The sequence below is a fragment of the Morchella importuna genome (genome assembly GCF_003444635.1).
Source record: "Morchella importuna strain M04M26 chromosome Unknown Morimp01GS018, whole genome shotgun sequence".
In the NCBI taxonomy this organism is placed as follows: Eukaryota; Fungi; Ascomycota; class Pezizomycetes; order Pezizales; family Morchellaceae; genus Morchella; species Morchella importuna.
Genome location: NW_025763415.1, coordinates 871,248 through 893,403, shown reverse-complemented (window position 1 = coordinate 893,403; position 22,156 = coordinate 871,248). Strand labels below are relative to the sequence as shown.

Genomic DNA, 22,156 nt, shown 5'->3' with positions numbered 1-22,156 from the left:
ACTGGCAGGCCGGCGAACAGAACAACGAGGTGTGAAAGCGAAAGGTGTGTGTTAAGGAGGGGTACCCTGGGAGTTTGCTTGTCGGACAGCAGGCTGTTGAGTATGGTAAGTGATAGCCGCAACCTGTTGGTGGTCTTAACAGTGGTGACCTTCGAACTCGATTTCCGTAGTATATAGAGTGTTCGCAATCGTAAGTGCCGACCGTGTCTTGATGAGGTGGCATCGGTTGTAGTGTTGGGCCGATGGGGTTGGGTGAGCGGGGAAGCTGACTCGGTTGAATGGGTTGTTTGGCTAGGGCCGTAAAGCGGAGTAGGGCCCAATGAAGGTACCTTGCGTAAGGTAAGAGATGAATGTTTCGCGACCGTTAGGTCGCTAACACCGTAAGTTATCCTAGGCTTTGACACTGGGTCTGCGCTGACCTCCAAACTATTGACAGAGTGCCAATACGACATAGAGAGGTGTGTTTTCGAAGGGCTGGTCATTTTGGTGTCACGTTTGGAGACGCCGACGGGGTTGAGGAACGGGTGAGAAGAACGATGCTTCCTCGTGAGCGGCTTCAACTCGGTAGATAGAGGGGCATTACGCTCAGAGCCTGAAGCAATTCGAGAATCAGGATGTCGAAACGGGAGGGGGTACCCCGTACCCCAAGCAGTCGGGCTCGGTAATGTACAAATAATAAATAAATAAGTTTTATATTGCTTTGAAGTACAGGACTTATCGAACGCCAGTTCCTCCCCTTAGACAAAAGAAAAACAAAAGGAAAAGAAAAGAAAAGGAAAAACAAAGGACCAAAACGAAAAAGAAAATAAAAAGGAAAGAAAATGAAAAACGACGCAAAGAAGTGTAAAAGAGGTACAGAAACGAAAAGGAAAGAGATCCGGGAGTCATTCCTCCATGTCTTCTTCGTACATTTCCTACCAGTCGAGTAGGTTGGTTTTTGCTGCGAATTGTAGAACCAGGTCTACGTTGAGGTTGGTGAATAGCCAGTTTTCCCATGTGGGCGGTCCTGGGATCTTGTTCATGAGTGGTCTTCATAGTTGTGTCCATCGTGGGCATTCGATCATGGTGTGCTTGGAAGACTGTTCCGAGCCACATTGGCAGGGTTCGGGTTCTGTGAATGCTGCATGTCTGTCTATCCTGGTGGCTTGACACCGTATGCGGTGTATGAGTTTGGCTTTGGATCGGGGAAGTTTTGCTCGCTTGGGGTGGAACCTTAGGGTTCCTGGTTCGTGGTAGTTAATACACGGGATGGAATTCGATTCTTCCAGCATTCGTTTGGTAAGGATGTCGTTCTGGATCCATCACTCTCTGCGGTTGCCTGGTTCTTGGAAGGGTAGCATAAGTGATGCGATCCGGTGTAGGCCTGTGCCTTTGATGTTTTTTAGTCTAGTGAGGAGGAGCTGTATAAGTTCTTCATTGAGTGGATGGTCGGCAGGATGGCAGAGGATGCGCGTTCCGTATTTTCATGATTTGTGGTTGAGGAGGTGTTCAAGTGGCGGGAGTGCTGCCTCTTTTATCAGTCTTTCGGTGTTTGTCCAACGGGGTAGGCCTGTTATTATCCTGGCGGCTTCGTTGTAGAGTGGGGATAGTGATCGGAGGATGTGGTCAGCTCCCGTCCACCATGCCTCCGATCCCCATAGGATAGTGGGGAGGAAGCCCTGGACGATGAGGTGGTGAATAGATTTTACTGTTGACCCGGGGAGGTAGGCAATGTTTCTGATTCTGCTCAAGGGTTTAAGGCCTTTGGCGATGGTTTCTTCGATGTGTGGTCGGAACGAGAGGTTTGAGTCCAGCCAGACTCCGACATATTTGAGTCTATCCTTGGGGTGGATTTCTTCCTTTGCGATTATTACCGACTTCTTGGGGGTTGGGGTGTTCGACGTTGTGGGTTTGAAAAAGACTAGGTCGGATTTCGATGGTTCGTATTTGATGTTGAGAGGTGCTGCCTTCTTGACTCTCTCAGCCATTCTTTCTTTAAGTCTTTTGGTGATGAAGAGAGGGGACTTCGCGAGTTGTACGAGTGCGTCATCATCGATATAGGTTGTGTTGATTTCTTTGGGGGAGTTGGTGGGGTCTGTTATTACTCCGGCGTATATCATGAATAATACTGGGGATAGAGGGAACCCTTGGGGCAGCCCTGAGGTATATGGTTGTGGTGGTTCCAGTTCGTGATTGAATTGGAATTGTAGTGTTCGGTTGGTGTTGAATTCCTTGCACCAGTTGTTTAGATATATCGGGAATTTTTTTTGAGTCATAATCTCGGCGAGTAGGAGATGGTCGAAGCAGTTAAAGGCTCCATCAGCAAGCTTAACAATTTCTGTAAAGTGTCTCCTGTGTCTCCAGAGAATCAAAATACGTTTTGATGTCTCAGGAGGACCTCAGGAGACCCGGGAGACTGTTGGGAGACTTGTGAATATGTACAATCTTGCTGATGTCCTTGTATGTCATTTGTAAGGAGGGCTGGTCTGTCTGGGGTGACTGCTCCTGTTGTTCGTTTGATCAGGAGGTTTTGTTGGATGGGCGTGAGGGTGCGAAGTAGGGCATCAATCGCTGAGATTATTGGTCTTCCTCCGAATTGGTCTTTGGTGAGTGTCTCCAGGATGGATCCGGCGGTGCAAAGTCTTGTTGCCACAATCTTTTCCAGTACTTTGCTGAAGCATTGTAACAGGGAGATGGGTCGGTAGGCTTTGGACGATGTGTAGTCGGATCTTCCTGGTTTCGGGATTGGTATGCATTTTGCCGCTTTCCATCGGTCCGGTTGGACTCCATATCGGAGCATGGCTGAGAACATGTCTTGGAAGAGTTGGGTGTTTGCTTTGATTGTTGCTTGTATGAAAGGGTATGGGATGTTATCAGGGCCAGTGGCCGAGTGTGTTGGGCATGATCTGATTCCGGATGTGATTTCTTATGTTGTTACTTCCTGAAAATCGTCACTAAGGTCAAAGGAGGGGGGTCTGATTTGGAGTGGGGGGTTGTTGGGGGACGTCCAATTTGTGGGGAAGAGTTGGGCTCTTAGAGCTTGACACTTCCCCGCAAACGTTTCTTTACCTTGTATGGTTGGGATTGTGGTGTCCCTTCTTTTCCCCGTGTTGATTAGTTTCCAGATGGCACTTCCCTTGGCCTCTGTGAGTTCTTTCTCCCTTTGTTCCGCCTTGGCTTTCCGAATAGCTGCGGTCCACTTTCTGCTAATTTTCTGAGGGATTCCCTGTCTCGTTTTTTGGGTTTTTGGTTTTTTTTTATGTGTTGGGGTATTTGAGTTTTTCAGCTCTGGTCCATCGTGTCTGTTTTTTTTTTTTTTTTTTTTTTTTTGGTTTGTCCTTTGTTTTTCTCCATGGGGTTACTTGATCTATTAGATTATCTATGTGCTCGAGTATGAAGTCGACTGATTGTTTTGTGTGGTTCTGGCTTTCCCATGCCTCGGGGGGAAAGTGGAGGCTTGAAATGTTCCCTTCCAGTTTTCCCCAGTTCGTTCGGTGCCATAATCTTCCGGGTATGTGTGGGGGTTTTTCTATTCGTAGCTGTACTATGGTTTTCCCATGGTCGGAGCCTGCCCCATAACGGTCGATGTTCCAGTGGACGTCATAGTCTAGGGTTGGTCCTTTAATTAATGTCCGGTCGATGATGGTCGGTCTGATGTTGTTTCTGGGGAAGTGTGTAAATTCACCCGGTTCGTTGAGGAGGGATAGCTTTTGTCGATCGATCCATCTTTCAGCTTCTTGGATCCGGATTTGTCTGCTCTTATCGTATTGGTGTAGTCGTGGGATCTGTGTCCGTACCAGATTTGGTAGTGGCTGTTGAAGTCTCCCACGACAAGGCAGTCTTGGATGGTAGTCATTTGATGGGAGATTTCTGCAAAGGGTCCACTTCGTCCTGGTGAATATATGTTGAGAATCTGTGTTTTTTGGTTTTGGATCTCCACCGTGACGGAGACGATGAAGCTATTGTGCGTGTAATGGTGTTTTGGTTTTAAGTTGGCGTGTTTTCTGATATATATGGCGGCTTTGGTGCCCTTGTTGCTGGCTGTTAATAGGTAGAAGAGGGGGGATTCTGGTGGGTATCCGTCCTCATTATTCCATGGTTCTTGTAACAAAAGAAAAAGTATGTTGTGGTCCTGTTCTGCTTCGTCCACTACTGACTTTGTTGTAAGCTCGTTTTTTCGCGCAGTTCAGTTGCTGTGCGATAACCGTGGTTGTTTTGATGTAGCTCATTGGGTGTTATCCATGGCTGCATCTTCTTGTGGGGGGGCTTCTGCTGAGATTACTATTGGTACTGGTAGTGGGTTCGGGTTTGTGTCTGGTCCAAGTTTGTTTGTGGTGCGCACTTTGGTTCGTTCTGGGCAGTTCGAGTCTGTTGCTTTATGGGGGGCCTTGCAGTGGTAGCATCGGATGAGTGTATGGATGCATCTGACGCCTCCTGAGCATTCGGAGCATGGGTGTTCCTTTGTTTGGTGGTCCTCAGCGCAGTGTCCACATCTCCCTGTTTGGTGAGAGCATCTTTCATGTCGATGGCCATATTCTGGCATTTCGAACATTGGGTGTCTGGGCTAGCTGGGAGGTAGTTGTCGATCTTGCATTGTCGGTCGAATAAGGTGAGGTATCTTAGTCCAAGGTTATCTTTTGTGTATTGTCCTGGGAGTGCGATTATCATTGATGAGTGTGTTTTCCCCACCGTGGCCTCGGGTCTACTAAGCCATCTGGGGATTTGTGCCATTTCGAATGTGGTTCCGTAGTTGCCTCTGACTTCTGAGGCCATGACCTGTCCTGCGTCATAACCGTCTCCGATCGTTGTTGGGATTCCATGTACGATGAATTTAGACCATCTTGAGTTCACTCTGATGTCGACGAAGGGGACCTTGAGTTCTTTCAGTGCTGCTTCGATTTCTTGTTTATATTCGAAGACTTTCGAGGCGGGTGTAGCGAATTTGGTTTCCAATACGATGTTGTTTTTTGAGCTTTTCCTGGCGGCGATAAGCTGGCAGTCAGGGTTTTCGATTTTGGAGTTGATTCTTGTCCTGATATTGGATGGGGTGACCGGTGATTCCTTGTTTGTTTCAATGATGATCTCTCTGTTGATTTTTGTGACTTCTGGTTTGAATAGGGGGTCCGCTTTGAGTTTGGGTTTCCTCCTGTTCGTGACCATTGTGTATTCGAGGTTGGCGTTTCCTGCTGCGATGGATGCGTAGGATTTTGGTGCTGGTGGGATCGGTGCTTCGTAGCCTGTTCCTTTCGCTTTTTGGGCATGGTTCGGGTTGTTGGTGGTTGCGGTGGTAGAGGCGTTGATGGTAGTGGTGGTGGCGGCAGCGACGGCGGCGATGGCAGCAGTTTTTGCTTCATTGACCACTCTGTCACTGGGCCTGGTCGAGGAGAGGTGAGTGAGTTGCTGTTGGAGGCGGTGGAGTTTTTCCGCTGTTCTGTCCTGGTTTTTTGTCATTTCGAACATTTGTTTGGCCAGAGTGTCGACGGTGTGCTTGAGGGATTCGTTTTGGGTGAGGAGAATTGCATTGGTGGCTTTTAGATCCCTATTGGTTTGTTCGGTTGTTTGGTTGAGGGTTTCAAGCGCTACGGTGAGGGAATTTCTGATTACCCATGAGATGTAGTTGAGGTCCATTCTGGCATGGGTTTCTTGTGGGACGATGCTGGGGTGGATGTAGTCATATTTCGGTGCGTATGGCTCATTGTATTGGGTGTGTTCGGCGAATATGGAGAAAGGTTCGTTACCGAGTTGAGTCTGTTCTACCGTGGTGGACTGAGTTTGAGTCGATTGGGTGTCGGGGAAACGGGGAGGTGCCGGAGTGCCTGGTGGGGGGGCTCCTGAAAACCAGGAGCTCAGGGAAGCTTGCTGGGACATCACTGATGATCCGGATCGGGTTGGGTTGGGGAAGACTTCTGATAGAGTTATCTTCCTGCCCGCAGTGTTTGGTGGGTTGGGTGGGTTTGGTGAGGCCAGGTTAATTGTTGTTCTTCGCTGTTATCGCGAGCCTTAAGCGAGGGTTGAGGGGTAGAGATTTCACAACTCAGGAACTAGAGCGTGAATAACTTCGCCTACGAACAGATGTGCGATAAGATACCAATAGATTACGCGGTCTATTGACATACAGGATCGTGTTCGAGTAAAAGTTTTATCGGGAATGCAGGCCAAAAGTATTGTTTTGATCGAAAGTTTTGGTGTTGCGAGGGTACAAAGAAGATGTTGCGTAAGGAAAGAAGAAGAGAGAGGAAACAGGAACGAAGCGAGGGAGAGCCCTCTAATATACCCAAGGAAATCCTGCGATGACTAATCCAGAGTGACTCACACCCCACAACCGAACGGAACCCCATAGAATCCCACAGAACCCTCATTACTAATCCAACTCCGCGTAATCTAAGACCCCATCAACCGACCCATGAAACATTGGGAGTTATCTATGCCTGCATCTTCTTGTTGGGGGTCTTGAGCCGGGATGACTACGGGTACTGGTAGTGGGTTTGGGTTTGTGTCTGGTCCGAATTTGTTTGTGATGCGCACCTTGGTTCGTTCTGGGCAGTTGGCGTCTGTTGCTTTATGGGGGGCCTTGCAGTGGTAGCATCGGATGGGTGTATTTGAACATCTGAGGCCTCCGGCGCATTCTGTGCATGGGTGATCCTTGGTTTGGTATTCCTCGGCGCAGTGTCCGCATCTTCCGTTGGGGTGGGAGCAGTGTTCTTGTCTGTGTCCGTATTCGAGGCATTTGGCATATTGGGTTTCTGGGTTTGCTGGGAGGTAATTATCAATCTTGCAGTTTCTGTCGAAGAGGGTGAGGTATCAGAGTTCGAGGTTATCTTTGGTGAAGTGTCTGGGGAGGGCAATGATCATGGAGGAGTGGGACTTTCCGATCCTGGCTTCTGGTTTGGATAGCCATCTCGGAATTTGTGCCAATTCGAAGGTGTTGCCGTAGTTGTTGCTGATTTCCCAGGCTAGTAGTTGTCCTGCATTAAAGGCTTCGCCTATGGAGGTGAGGATGCCATGGAGGATGAACTTCAACCACCTGAAGTTAACTCGGATGTCGATGAAGGGTACTTTTAGTTCGTTCAGGGTGGTTTCGATTTCTTTTTTGTATTCAAGAACCTTCATGGCTGGAGTCGCGAACTTTGATTCCAGTATGATGTTGTTTTTGGTTGTTTTCCGGGCGGCGATTAGTTGGCACTCGGGTCCTGGATTTTTGCATTGATTTTGGCTCTGATGTCTAACGGGGTGACTGACAATTACTTGTTTGTTTCGATTACAATTTCCCGGTTGAGTTTGGTGATTTCGGGTTTGAATAAGGGGTCTGCTTTGGGTTTGGTTTTCCTCTTGTTCGTGACCGTCGTGTATTCGGGATTGGCATTTCCTGCTGCGACGGATGCATAGGATATCGGTGGTGGTGGAGTCAGTGTTTCTTTGCCTTTTCCTTTTGTTTATTGTTCAGCGTGGTTAAGGTTATTGGCGGGTGTAGTGGTGGAGGGGGCGGTGGTGGTGGCGGCAGCGACGGCGGCGATTGTGACAGCTTTCCCTTCAATGACTGTTTGTTTACTGGGCCTAATAACGGAGAGGTGGGTAAGTGGTTGTTGGAGGCGTTGGAGTTTTTCGGATGTTCTGTCCTGGTTATTCGTCATTTCAAACATTTGTTTGGCCAGTATGTCTACGGTGTGTTTGAGGGATTCATTTTGGATGGATAGAATTTCGTTGGTAGCTTTTAAATCACTGTTGTTTTGTTCGGTTGTTTGGTTGAGGGGTTCGAGTGCTACAGTGAGCATCTCTGATCACCCAGGAGATGTAGTTAAGGTCCATTCTGGCGTGGGTCTCTTGGGGAACGATGCTGGTATGGATGTAGCCGTACTTTGGTGCATATGTTCATTGTATTGGGTATGTTTGGCAAAGATTTAGAAAGGTTCGTTGCCGAGTTGGGTCTGTTCTATCGTGGTGGACTGTGTTTGTTGAGTCGATTGGGTGTCGGGGAAGCGGGGGGATGCCGGTGTTCCTGGGGGGGGGCGCTCTTGCGAACCAGGAGCTCAAGGAGGCTTGTTGGGACATCACTGATGTTCCGGATCCGATTAGTTTGGGGAAGACTTCTGATAGAGTCCTCTTCCTACCCGTGATGTTTGGGGGGTTGGGTGGGTTTTGGGGGTTTGGTGAGGCCAGGTCGGTTATTGTTTTCGCTGTGGTCGCGAGACTTAAGCGAGGGGTGGATGAGTGAGGGGGCGAGATCACAACTCAGGAACTAGAGCGTGAGTAACTTCGCGTACAAACAGATGTGCGATAAGATACCAATAGATTACGCGGTCTATTGACATACAGGATCGTGTTCGAGTAAAAGATTTATCGGAAGTGCAAGCCAAAAGTATTGTTTGATCGAAAGTTTTGGTGTTGCGAGGATAAGGTACAAACGTTGCGTGAAGAGAAAAGAAAAGGAAAGGAAACAAGAAATAGCACGAGACAACACCCCTTTATATATCCAATACCTTTGTCCGATTATGACTCATACTTCTGCGTAACAGAAACTGAAAGAATATACTAGAAATCCCGATTACAAATCCTAATCGCCCTGCGTAATACCTTCTCATCACATTCTAACATATTGCTTAGCTGAACTACATGGCTGCCATTACACTTGTTTACTGAATACGATGCTAATCCCACAGGATGGAGAGACATGCAATATATACTGAACTAGAGTATGTCAATTCGGAATGGAACAATCCACGAAAGACACCCTCCCTGAATGCCAACAGTAGGCTCAGAGCCTAAAACCACTCATCAACAAAATCCTAGAACCGATCAGATGGGAGAACTGGATGTTCACAAATTTAAATATGCACCTATTATTGCAATTCGGAGCGAAAACTTAACTACTCGACTGGTATAAACTGGACGAAGGGGTGGAGGATTAGTGATCTCTTGTTCCTTTCTCACTTCTTGTTTTTTCTATAAATCTCATACCAAAAAAATTCTCCTATCCGACTTTTATATCTATCGACTTGTCTTTATTTTTCCTTTGTCCTTTTATTTTGTTTCATTTGTAGTGGACCAGTATGCGATAAGTCTTCTACTTCAAAGCAATATAAAAACCTACCTATCTATCTATCTTCTGTATATACACTGTCTATTACTTTGCTATCATAATTCTCTCCCCTCTTCCGAGGGGACCACTATGCTTTTACTTCGTTGAATCCCCCTCGACCCATTCCCAAACCAGAGTCTATCTTGGCTCGACGTCGCTGTATTAACTCCACAGTTGCAACCTTCACGCTACATACCTTGCAGAATCCTCGCAATATTCGCCCTCTTGAGGGTTTCGTGGTATATATCAAGGAAGATTTGCAAGTAGGTAGGCAGGCAGGTAAGAGGAATGTATTAATGTAGGTAGGGGGTAGGGGTCAATGCTGGTAGAGTGTAGGTGTCGAGGTATCTATACAGGCACGTAGAACGAATCAGCTAGGCAGGTACTAGTAGGCATATGAGTAAACAGGTGGGGATACTCGAAAAATCATATCTGACATCATACACTAGTGAGCTAAGGGCTAGCACCAAGTCTTAGGCAGATTTGCTACAGTCGGTTGCTTTTTGGTAGAGGGTGAGTCGTCAAGAAATGAGGTGTTATATTTGGGACTCTTACTAGGCAATAAAAGGTGAGATATCATATTTTGAACGCCTGATAGGAGTTACAAGATGACTTATTACATTTTGTAAGCTTACTATGTGTCAAAAGATGACATCTCACACTTTACTGCCAATGGGACGAGGTTTTATGAGCAACAGATGAGGTTTGGGGTACGGAAGACGAATTCGGATGTCTGAGCGTCCGAATTGGTCTGGGCAAAACCTGTTTTTGCTGATTTCCCTTAGCTCCTGATTCATAGGAACTCCCCCTTTAGGAACCCCAGCTCCCCCCCACTTCACCGATATTTAAACTACTGAATCTGTTCAACCCATAAGATCCACTATAATCGAACAAACTGAACTCAACAATAACCCATTCTCCATCTTCACTAAACACACCCACTACAATAAATCCTACATACCCAAATACAACTACATATACCCTAGTATCATTGCACAGAAAACAAATACCAGAATGGATCTCCACTACGTATCATGTCAATAGGCTGTCAGGAACACTCACAGAATGGCCATCGAATTCCTTAGACACACTATCGAAACAGACTAACCATGATTAAAAAGCTAACAAATTAATCCTCTCTTGCAAAATGAGTTTCTCGAACTCACAATTGAGCTCCTAATCAAGCAAATGTTCGAAATGACAAGAAACCAGTACAGAACCTCTGAAAGACTCCACCACCTCCAAAATCAACTCACTCTCCTCTGTACTGCCTGTCCTAATGCCTCCCTATCCATTTCCCAACCCTCCAACATACATGTTTCCATTTTTGTTTCTGTACATGCTTCCACCAGCCAAACAAAACAAATTCACGACTAAAAGAAAGGGCAAAGCAATGTCCGACCCAACAGTCCTGAAATCGTATTCTCTATTGCCGCACCAAATGTTAACTCTAAACTCACAATTATTTCAAACAGGATGAAACCCAAGTTCAAGCCAGACCCCCTCTTGAAACCGGAAATCACTAATGTAAATAGGGAATCGTAATCAAAACAAAAAAAGATTGAAGTTCAATATTCACCACCTCTGATATCAATACAAAGATCAATACAAAAATCCATGACCCCCTGCCAGTTCATCGCCATTAGGAAAACCTCTAAAAGTAACATAATACTGAAAACCAAATTCGCAACTCCGACTACAGAAGCATATGAATAGAAACGGAAAATCGAATCAGCCCTCAACGAACTCAAAGTCCCATTCATCGAAATCCGAATCAACTTCATATGGTACAAGTTCATCTTACAAGGCAATTCCTATAATGACTGGGGAAAGCTTTTATGCAGGACAGCTGATGGGCTCGGAAATGAGAATCAACTACGACAACATATTTGAAATGGCTTAAAACCCCAAATAGCTCGGTACTCAGAATCGAGGATTGGGAAAACACATTCATCAATGATCATCAAACTCTCTAGCCAATACACTAAGGATGACGTGAGCCTCCGATACCTCACCCTAATGGACAGACAGTTTAAAATTAATAACTTCCTCCCCGAATAGCCAAATACTCAATACTCCGAATGGCTTGAATATGCACACTGACAGGAATGATACTCACACCCCAGTGGTAGATGTTGACACTGCACTGAAGAACACCAAAGAAGAGAGCACCTATGCAACGAATTCGGTGGAGGAGACAGTTGCACCCATACCCCCATTCGATGCTACCACTGCAAAGTCCCCCAAAAGGGAACAGACACCAACTGAACAGAAAGAATCAAAGCACCCATTGCAGGCAAACTCGGTCCAGACACTACCATGTACCCATTATCAGTACCTATTCTCATCATGGCAGAAGATCTCCCACGAGAAGACATAACAGATAACTCCGAATGGGTCACAACCAACGAACTATTGCCATCGTACAACAACTGAAATTTGCAAAAAACGAGCTCACAAAAAATCAGTAGTGAAGAAAGCAGAACAGGACACAAATATACTCTTTCTTTTGTTACAAAAACTATGGAACAATAGGGACGGAAATCCACCAGAATCATAACTCTTTTACCTCTTCATAGCAAGCAACAAAAACACTAAATACGCAACAGACATCAGGAAACATGCCAACCTGAAGCCCAAACACCATTTCACAGACGACAATTTTATAGTCACTATCACCGTTCAAATCCAAGAACGGAAGACCCAAATCCTCAAAGTGTACTCACTAGCGAGAAGTGACCCCTTCGCCGAAATGTCCTTACCATAACTACAATCCAGAACTGCCTAGTCATAGGGGATTTCAACTGTCACCACCAATTATGGTATAGCAATCGATACCACTAGCATGACTTCAACAACATAATCAGAGTAGATAAATCTCAATCATTGAAGGTTAAGAGATGGATTGACCGCCAGAATCTCTGACAACTGAATGAATGAGGGCACTTCAAACACTTCTTCCGCAGTAACAACGGACAGATCATAATCGACCTAACCCTAGTCAAAGGACCGGCTTTAGACTATGAAATCTGATGGAATCTTGACAGACAGGGAGTAGGATCTGATCATGGCAAAACAATAATTCAACTACAAATAATAAAACCAACCCACATACTTAAATACCTCTATCATCAAACCAATTGGGCAAAACTGGAAGAAAACATATCCAGCTTCCATTTTCTCCCTGAAGACTGTGAAAGCAAAAACCATACCAAACAATCAATGAACTTCATCTTGAAACATATTTACAGTCTGGCCAACCAATTAACACCATAGAGCAAAGGATACCTCAAATCAAAAAAGTGATGGATACCGGAAGTAAAAACAACCAAAGCATCTCTCAATAAATTGGAAACAATACCTAGAAATAAACTAAAAGACTTGAATAGAGGAGCCAACAGGAAAGCCAGCATGGCAGGTACAACGGTAATCTGAAAAGCAACAGCGGAACACAGGGAAGAGCAACTTAACGAGGCAAAAGGAATCGCGATTTGGAAACTCGTTCATGTAGGGAACAGAAGGGATTCTATAAGCTAGACTATATAAGGTGAAGAAATGCTTGTAGGGAAGTGCAAAGCTCTAAGAATCCAACGATTCTCCACAAATCGAATGTCATTCAACAACACTCTGCTCCAAATAAAACCCCCCTCCTTGGACTTTAAGGATACTTTCCAAAAGTAAGAACAGAAAAACTCCTACTAGCAATCAAATCCTGTTCAGAACACTCGGCAACTGTATCAGATAAAATACTAATTCTATTTATTCATGCTACCGTCAAAGCGGCCATCACTCGGTTCTTACAAAACATGTTGACAGGTATACTACGATTTGCAGTCCAAACCAACAGATGGAAAGTCAGCGAATGCATCTCAATCTTCGAAACAGCGAAATCAGACTACTACCAAGCTAAAGCCTACCGACCAATATCTCACCTCCAATGTTTTAACAAAGTGTTGGGAAAATTCTAGAAACAAGATAATGCAACACAGGATCAATCCTGGAAACCCTCACTAAATACCAATTCAGTGGCAGAATCATAATTTCAGAAGTCGATACCCTTCTCTGCACTCTCACTCTCATCCAACAAAATATCCTAATTAAGAAATTTACGGGAAACTCCCCATATCAGAAAAAATAACTTTCTCTAGCACAAATATAAGTACCCAGATGTCCAAATTTGTCTTCCGTGACCAAAATCTCATCTATTGCTCACAAAACCTCGCCTCACTGCCATCAGAATTTGACATGTCGTCTTTTGACACCTAGCATGCATAGAAAATGTGATAGGTAATCTTTTAACACCTATTAGGCCTCCAAAATAGGACATCTCACCTTTTATTGCCTAGTCGGCGTCCCAAATATGATACCTCATCTGTTGACGCCCCAATGACTTACAAAAGGTGATCCACTGAATCGATTCTGTCTAAATTTTAGTGCTAGCGCTGAACTTGATAGCAAATGATGTCAGATTTGAAATTCCGACAATCTCAACCTACTTACCTACTTGCCTACCAGCCTGCCCACTTTGAAACCTACCTACTACCTGCATCGATGCCCTACTTACCTACTTGCCTACCAGCCTGCGCACTTTGAAACCTACCTACTACCTGAATCGATTCCTAACTCTTATTTGCATCAATGCCTACCTACTATCTGCAGCAATGCCTACAACCTACCTGCAGTTATGCATATCTCGACACTTACCTCCTATCAGCAGCAATGGTTATCTCCTACCAGTGGCTATATAGGTATACGTATTTACCTACTTTTGCATTTTGACGCCTATACTACAACTGCTATAGAATGCTAAACTACACCAAATCGTCAGGTAATTGCATCATATTAGCAGCAAATTTATACCCAAAACGATACCTACCTGTCAACTAATTGCACCAAGCTGATACCTAAATCACCATCAAATCTACGCTCAAATCTACGCTCAAATCTATACTCAAATCTACTTTCAAATCTACAGCCAAATCGACAACTGATAGTACCTGAAATCAAACTCATTATGCGTCTACTAGTAATAGGTATGTAGGTAAGTAGGCAGATACAGGAGTATGCGATGGGTAGAGGGGTAGGCAGGCAGGTGCGTGATAGGCACCCAGGCAGATAGTCATGCATGTAGGTAAGCAGTGAGCGGAAGTAGGTAGGGTGCTAGCATATATGTGAATAGAGAATTGTATGGACAGCTAGATAAATATATGTAACAATAACACGGAAACTATGTCTTAGTCGATATACCTTTTGCCGAGTGATCTCATTTTGTCAGCAAAGACTCCTATTGAAAGCCATTAAAAGGGCCAAAGACACTAGTTTGTAGATGCTAGTAGGTGACTTTGCCTCTATACCTGTCATAGAGCATCCAGGTACCGGTATGAAGGTAAGAAATTACTTTGTATTTTCTGGAGCGTCTGGGGCGTCTGGGGCGCACAGGCTTCACAAGACAAGACTTCATTTTTTGCTTATTCAGACAGACCAACACTACCAATCAATGATATACAAGGAGCGTTTAACTGTGTTGATAATGACTTTCTCACCCAAATCATGATCCAACAAAAATTCCCACAAAGCATGGCCAACTGGTGTAGGGAATTCAATTCAAACCAAACTCCTAATTCCACTTGAACCACGAACTAGAAAACCCAAAACCCTACAACTTACTGGCAGGCTTGCCACAAGACTTCCTACTATCTCCAGTACTCTTCATTATATATGTCGGAGTAATAACCGACCCCCCAATTTGCCCGAAAGATTTCAAAATGAACTATATCGACAACGATGCCCTCGTCTAACTCGTTAAATCCCCGGTACGAGTTTTTATCACCAAACTGTTAGAAGAAAGAATGAAAGAAAGAGTCCTTCAACTGAAACTATTGAATATCACATATGAACTCCAGAAATATGAGCTAGTTTTCTTCAGACCCACCTCATCAAAAACCTTATTACCAACAAGAACCGTCTCAGTAAAAACAGTCCGACCCAAAAAGAAACTCAAATATATTGGAGTTTGCCTATATGCTAACGTTTCATTCCGATGGCACATTGAAGAAGCTACCTCTAAAGTACTTCGAGTACTCAGCAAAATTAGGAACATCGCTCTCCTCACAGAAAGCACTTTATGAAGCATACACATCCTCATCATACAAGGACTCCTCCCGACCATTCTGTCAGTATTGGACTCCCTATTGGAAAGAATAATTTCCCAAATCTCTTCGCTAGAGCACATATCAAATATTTTAGCGAACGACACATTGCATCTAGCTTTCGTACAACAGGCATATGGCCTTACAATCCTTTATTGATTCTTGATAAACTATTTCTGCCAGAACCTATTATTGCATCCTCAAACGAATTGGAAGCTGCGTTTAAAGATCCAAGTTAACTGAATATTTATGATTTACTCTCCAATCGTCCTAAACACGCACTACACCTCGCTCAATACATACTCTCTGTGTTGAAGTATTGGCTACAATCAACTTTAGCAGTCCTCGATCTGTTAAGCAACGGACTTTATTTAGCAAACTCAAAATGGGGCGGAAAAGGGGCAGCAAGAACAGTCATGTATGAAGCAGGTTCAAATCACTTTCGCGATCAAATAAAAAAGGTTACTACCCAAGCGAAACCGGTAAGTCAAGAGTTTAAATATCAATTTTATTTAATAATAATACTAATTCATATACTAACAAATTTAATTATCACTGTTATTAGAATAAGCGAAGACTGAATACAAATTCAGGATGTATTTTAGAAAAAGGGGAGATTTTGTTGGAACTAAAACTAAAAAGAAATAAAGCAAATGAAAAGTCTAATTCACACTTGAAGAAATGGTCAAATAAGGTTGGAATTCAAAATGAGATCGGAAAATCTGCTTCTAACAGTAACTGAAATCTAGTTGTAAGAGTTTAGAATCTGAGAACTCATCAAGTATTTATTAGGAAATTATTATTCAAATTGTATTATCAATAGAATACCCGAATCCGGATATAAATAAATTCATACTACTGAATTTAATAATACATTTAATTATTTGCATCCCATTCAGTCATTTTATCCTCACGTAATTTGTTTAGCTTTTCCTCTGAAAACCTCCCTTCACACCTCAAGTTTCTTTCAATTTTAAGCTTTGCTCCACCTCTGAATGAAGCCCGTTTAGCTTTCCAAGTGTTGTGATCTCTCCATCCTGCAGCACTAACTTTCTACTTTTGTTATTTTGCATTTTCTATTCCAAATATTAATATTAATCAATATATAAAAAATAACAATAATGAAAATATCTCATGGTTTTCCATCACTTATTTTCTTAAGAGTATCTCTAGCTTCTTGGTATTTTGGATATTTGGCAACAGTAGTAAAATGCAGGATATCTTGCCAAATAGCTCTAGGAGGGTCTAGCCAGTAACTGAAGTGTTGGTAACAGGTAGGGCAATTTTTATATTTTTTCTGGGTGCTCTTGCAAACAGTATAGTAGGGATTCTGTGTAGGGTCTAATGGCTTTTCAGGTACTGAATCTTTTAAAGGTTTTTTTCTGACTCTGCCAGTAGCTGTATAGCTATGAAGTGGCTCAGGAGTGTCTGTCATTGATGGTGGTGGCGATGTTGGAGGGATTTGAAGGGGACTACTATTTCATTGTTTGAACCGCAAACTAATATAAACAAGTAGGTAGTGAACTGCGTCTTAATCCATACATGTACAGGTAATGCCGCTTTCATGGTGCAACGAGTGGGACTACACTAGCATTGGTAGCTCGACACCACCCACCACCCCACCACTCCTGCACTCCAGCACGCCAGCGCGACACCAACCACCATATAGGATCCGCCATCAGCGGGTGAGCGACTGTACACAATTCATTTCATCCTCACATTTCTATACCTGTGGTTCAAATTGTTCATGCTCCGATTGACTCTGGATTTCCCGGAGGCCTCCCATAGCAAGTGGTACCATCTCTCTTCAATCTATTACTCTCATACCCTCTATTTGCGAATTACCCTCTTATTTCAGTCTCGTAGTTCATACAAACTTTTATTTTACCTACAGCTATCATCTGATATCATTCCAGTAGCCCATAGATAACCGAGTGGGTAGGCTTCCAGGTAGCCAAGTTCTCCCGATGAGTAAATTTTCCAAAGTTGTACGAGGTCGTAGATTCGAATGCTGTAGGAGCGGTGAACCAGGTGATAATAATCGTGGGTTTTTTTCCTGACTTGGTTTATGGGATGCTTTCTACTCATGGAGAGAGTTTTCCATGTACCTGGTGCCAAAAGGGGGCATGCAGACTGGTAATGGAATGTGGCTAGTAGGTATAAGTGTTGGCCTTGAACTGGTTGTGGTATTCCAAATCCTGCTGAAAGGAGCCACTAGTAGGCATAAAGGGTGAAACCCTGTACTTGTACTGTAGATTGAGTACTCCGCTATAACTGAAAGGTTGAATGCGAGTATGAATTAAACCAAAAAAAAAAAAAAAAAAAATCATTCCAGTAACCCTAACCCTATCCGAGAACATGATATTCGATTATTGACTGTGTCAAGCCATTAGGGTTAGGGCATGGCTTCCAGTTACCACGTTACTAGTCGCGCGACAGGACTCTTAGGTAGTGAGTCTGAAGCGCAATGCAAATTGATGTTCTTGCCGACCTCCACTATGGACGGCGGAGCGTTCGATCATGCCGCTAATGGTCACGATTCATTCAATAATTAATTATGACTTACTATCTAGCTACTTCAATGATAATTAAAGAGATGGAGAATCTTTGGTGGGGCTCTCCGATTTCAGCTCATCTGATATTTATAGCCTCTTCTACTAACTCCACGGCGGATTCTTATATACGTTGGATCGTATCGATCCTGCTTCTGCACATATCCAACTTTCCAATACCTACCTCCACCTAATCAAGCGGTGAGTTCCTGCATAACCTGAATGCTCTTATAGCAGTATTTGTTGTGCAAGTACATCATCATAAAAACCTGCACGTGTACCGGGTCTGAAACTATAAAATTGATACTGCCCCCACAAATCATCCGGCAGGCATTCAGAGATTAGAGAACCATATATATACATAGTAGGTACCTAGAAGGAAGACGTATTCACCTTCACCTCCTCGAAGATATGACCGGCGGTATATGTGCGTGTATATAAACTCTTATTATGAGGTTAAATCATCCCATATATATAGACCCCTGTACATGTAACACTCATCACGACAGCTGATATAAAGCTCTGTGTAGCGAGCCAAAGATAATTCCCATCGGCCGCCCTTCCATCCGGCAAACACTAAAATCATATTATATTGGCTAACACGCATGAAGCCGTATATATATATATTCTTATAGTAGATACATGAAGTAGATATCCATATGCTACTCCTAGAGTACTACGTGTACCCAAGCGCTCCCCACAACTAAGCCACAGCCGGACGAGTGCATGTGTACCACAGTATCTACAAGCAGAGATACACCAAGAGGATGTAATTAACTTTGACCCAGCACCGAGGTTTCACTGCGTTACACTGCTCCCGTACCGTTGTTGAGTACAGATACGATCGATCCCGGTGCATCGCAACGTGGCACGCACATGATTAGACTGATTTTATATACAAGTAGCTATATACGCCCCCCTGCAGCGCCTACTCTGGACACCGAAAGCTTGATCAAACGTCTACACCCATCCGGCGCCTGTTGTGGTATATGTATGATGTGCATGTGGCTACTTGTATATGTGCTTGCGCATGCAGGTTATATATACGGTGGCTGATGAACGACGTTTAATTGGAGAGTTGAAGTAATATAATCCATATTGCATGGTCCATGCTATATGTATGTACAGTACGATGCCAGTCGTGAGCGTCAGGCGCGGCGTCGCAACGCCCCCCGAACCATCACGGGTACCAGCACAGCAACCACAATTGATCCTTTGGAGAGCTGAATTTTTGTATAGTAGATAAATAACAATAATTTGACATTTAATATCTTGTGTACCAACCCGCCGTGAAAAGGTTGTGGAAATCTGATTGCGCCTGACGCTCACGACTGGCATCGTACTGTATATATATACTATAATATTGACATGACGGTTTCATAATGATTAAGAGCCCTATATGAGTTCCCTGTGTTGTTTCTTGTGCCTTTCTACACCCGCCTTGCCGGGACCAATATGGCCGTATATACTCTAGACATACATACACATTCATATCATTCTTTACGCACGCGGATATATATATCTATAGGCAATTATCAGTATATTTATACAGACTTTCGGTACACTCAAAACGCTAGAAAAACAGCCACATGTGTGTAAATGATGTATTGATCTACGTAAGTACGTAGTAGTGCATGTAGTTTATGGCCATTCTTAACAGTTCCCCAATTGACTCAATACGTCCAACCTGTATCCGTTGTGATTTTGCTTCAAATACCTGTGAAACCCTCTATCTTTCCTTGATTTTCATAGCCCTCATCTAACTATAATACCATGAAGCCCTTCTAGCAAAACCGCACATATTCGTACGGTCAATGGTAACAGCACATGATGTACCTTTCCGCGATTAATTAATCGCCCAACTTATCCCCGGGAACTAGGTGCATGTTTCAATCTTATAGTACTCGATCCGCCGTTTCAACTGATACTTCGCATTAACGGGATCGATGTTTTAAACTTCCCCCCTTCTATATATACAAGCTATAGATACACTCCCTCATACAGACATCGTCAGTTTTATATTACTACACGGTGAAGCTGTTGTAGTCCTCTTCAAAACACAAAGCGGCTGTAACAAACCCCCTCAGCCCGGTGGTGGCCATCAATCCGGCCGGATGTGCGCCAGAGACATCTGCATGGTGGTTGAGAACTGTTCGGGGGTCTTTTTTGCTGGAACAGGCAAGGTTCGGGAAGACTAAAAGCTGACGAATATAATAAGTCTGTTTTCCCGTCAAATCCATTGTTCATTTTCTTTCGGGAAATTTGTTATTTCTTTCCGGAAATTCTTTATTCATTTTATTTTTCTTTATTCCTTTTTCTTTCCTTTCATGCAGTTTGATTTCCGGATATTTCGCAAAAGAGCTGCATAATTTCACTTTCTGGAACTCTCTCTAGTACTCTGACCATGAAGGAAAGGTTTCACAACTATAAATAGAGGGTCAAAGTGGAAAATAAAATAAAAATCATCCGCGATAATATTAATAAATACAAGTGCCTTGTCACGTTATCAAATTGCACCCACCTTGACATTTTGTACACCCTCAATCTCAATCATGGTATATACCGCTCGACCGTCCCTGTTCCTCCGTCCATTGTGCAGGCAACTAAGTATTCTCTTCTCATTCATTATCATCATCAGCAGGCTCTGATATATACACTCTTTTTTTTCTTCTTTCTACACGTGCACGCCTGATCACCACACATTCATTCACCTATTTTCTTTATCAAGTACCGGCTACTAGATCATTTTATCTTACCAACTCTCATTTCCCAAGCCATGAAGTTCACCACATCCTCCTCGCTCCTCTCTCTCCTCCCCACCCTCCTCCTCCTCGTCGACCCCTCCAGCGCCCTCGTCCTCTCCAAACGCGCCAACACTCCCCTCCTCTCCAGCATCGCCTCCGCCAACACCAGGCCCCAAGACTCCTCAAAGTCCGCACCCAAATACACCATCGAGGTCCCCCGAGTCTCGCAGGCATGGTGCGGTCACACTCCCCCTGCCGAGAACTTCACCCCCCGCCCCATGGCACTGCCCACCGACGCCGTCAAGCACCCGGGCTCCCTCCTCTTCACCGACGCCATGATTCGAAACACCCTCGAAAAGGCCGCGGCGGTGGCGGTCAATGGTCAGGCATTGCAGTTCGGTTTCAACAAGTACCCGCGCACGTTCAAGAACGAGAACCGCGCGGAGTGGCTGCCACGCGGGCCAATGATCGCCGGTGCGCCGGGCGAGCTGTATGAGTTTCCGATCATGCCGAGTGGGGATCCGCCTACTGTGGTAAGAGTTTTTTGTTTTCTCCTTCCTCTGTTCGCACATGGGTGGCTTGGGGTAGTACCAACGTAATATGCGGGGTGCGGCAGACCGCGGGAGTGCAGGCTCCAGCAGGTAAGCAGGGCCCGTTTCGTGTTATTTACTCGGTTTCAGGCGAGAATCCAAAGGTGTTCAGATTTTACGGTGTGGTAGGTTCTCGAGCTCTTTTTTCTCTCCCTCCCGCTCGCTCGCTCGCTGCTACTCTTCCCCGCCGCATGATGCCAATTAACACCCTCCCAGACCGAGCATCCTCCACACTCGCCCAGAGACACCATCCTCTGCCCAAGCAACAAGCAGGCCGTGCCCTCAAAAGGAAACCCCAGCCAGATGTCCAGCAAGCAACTGAGCGATGGCGGAAAGAAAAGCGCCCAGCGAATCGTCAGCCAGAGGGCAGAAACATCTAATTGGAATGTCAAGCGACAGTTGAAACACAGGCCTGTGCAGGCTAGGGTCTAGAGTGCGATCGAGGGGTATCTTGGAGCTATAGTAGCGGTGGGTGGTGGGTGGACAATTCATTACTCGACTGACGTTTGAAGCGGGGGACGTGTGGGGGCCGAGGCAGGGCTGGGAAAGGAATCGATAGAGTGGTGGAGCTAGGAGATGTGTTGTGGCTTGGTGTATGGCAGATATGTATTCAGATACATGGATTTTATCTAGTTGTGGAGTACTATCTGGCTGGAATATGACCACGATCAATCTTGTACGCCTTGCACTGTTGACTCTAATTTGTGTTTCTCGAGTGAGCTCAATTGTGTATTCCAAGGTGATCTGGTTCGAAACAACACTTTGCACACAATAAAGACAGAGTGTAGACAAGCCAGAGCACATAAAGTCTCCTCCAATCCCCCAACATCGTAATCTGACCTTGCGAGAATGCCCACAATCAACACGCGTAAATGCAGACCGATAACACACAACGACCGAGTGAGCTTCCACGATGCACCTCCGCCCACATCAGTCACATTAGCCCGATCACCCGGCAGCTAAGTAGCTTCTGGGACTTGAGAGTCCTTCAATCCCTTCCGATAATATGGAAAGTAGAGACACTTGTCATTTCGCCGGAAAATGGAATGGAATGGAATGGATGTAT

At 44.6% G+C, this 22,156-nt stretch overlaps 1 protein-coding gene across 1 annotated transcript; it reads left to right on the top strand.

Moving 5' to 3' along the window:
* Positions 1 to 20,532: 20,532 nt before the first annotated feature.
* Positions 20,533 to 21,470, top strand: LAJ45_06392 (uncharacterized protein; the record flags this gene model as incomplete). Its single annotated transcript, XM_046115956.1, has 2 exons — positions 20,533 to 21,033; positions 21,117 to 21,470. The coding sequence occupies 2 exons, from the start codon at positions 20,533 to 20,535 to the stop codon at positions 21,468 to 21,470; spliced, it is 855 nt and encodes a 284-aa protein (XP_045971065.1).
* Positions 21,471 to 22,156: the final 686 nt, after the last annotated feature.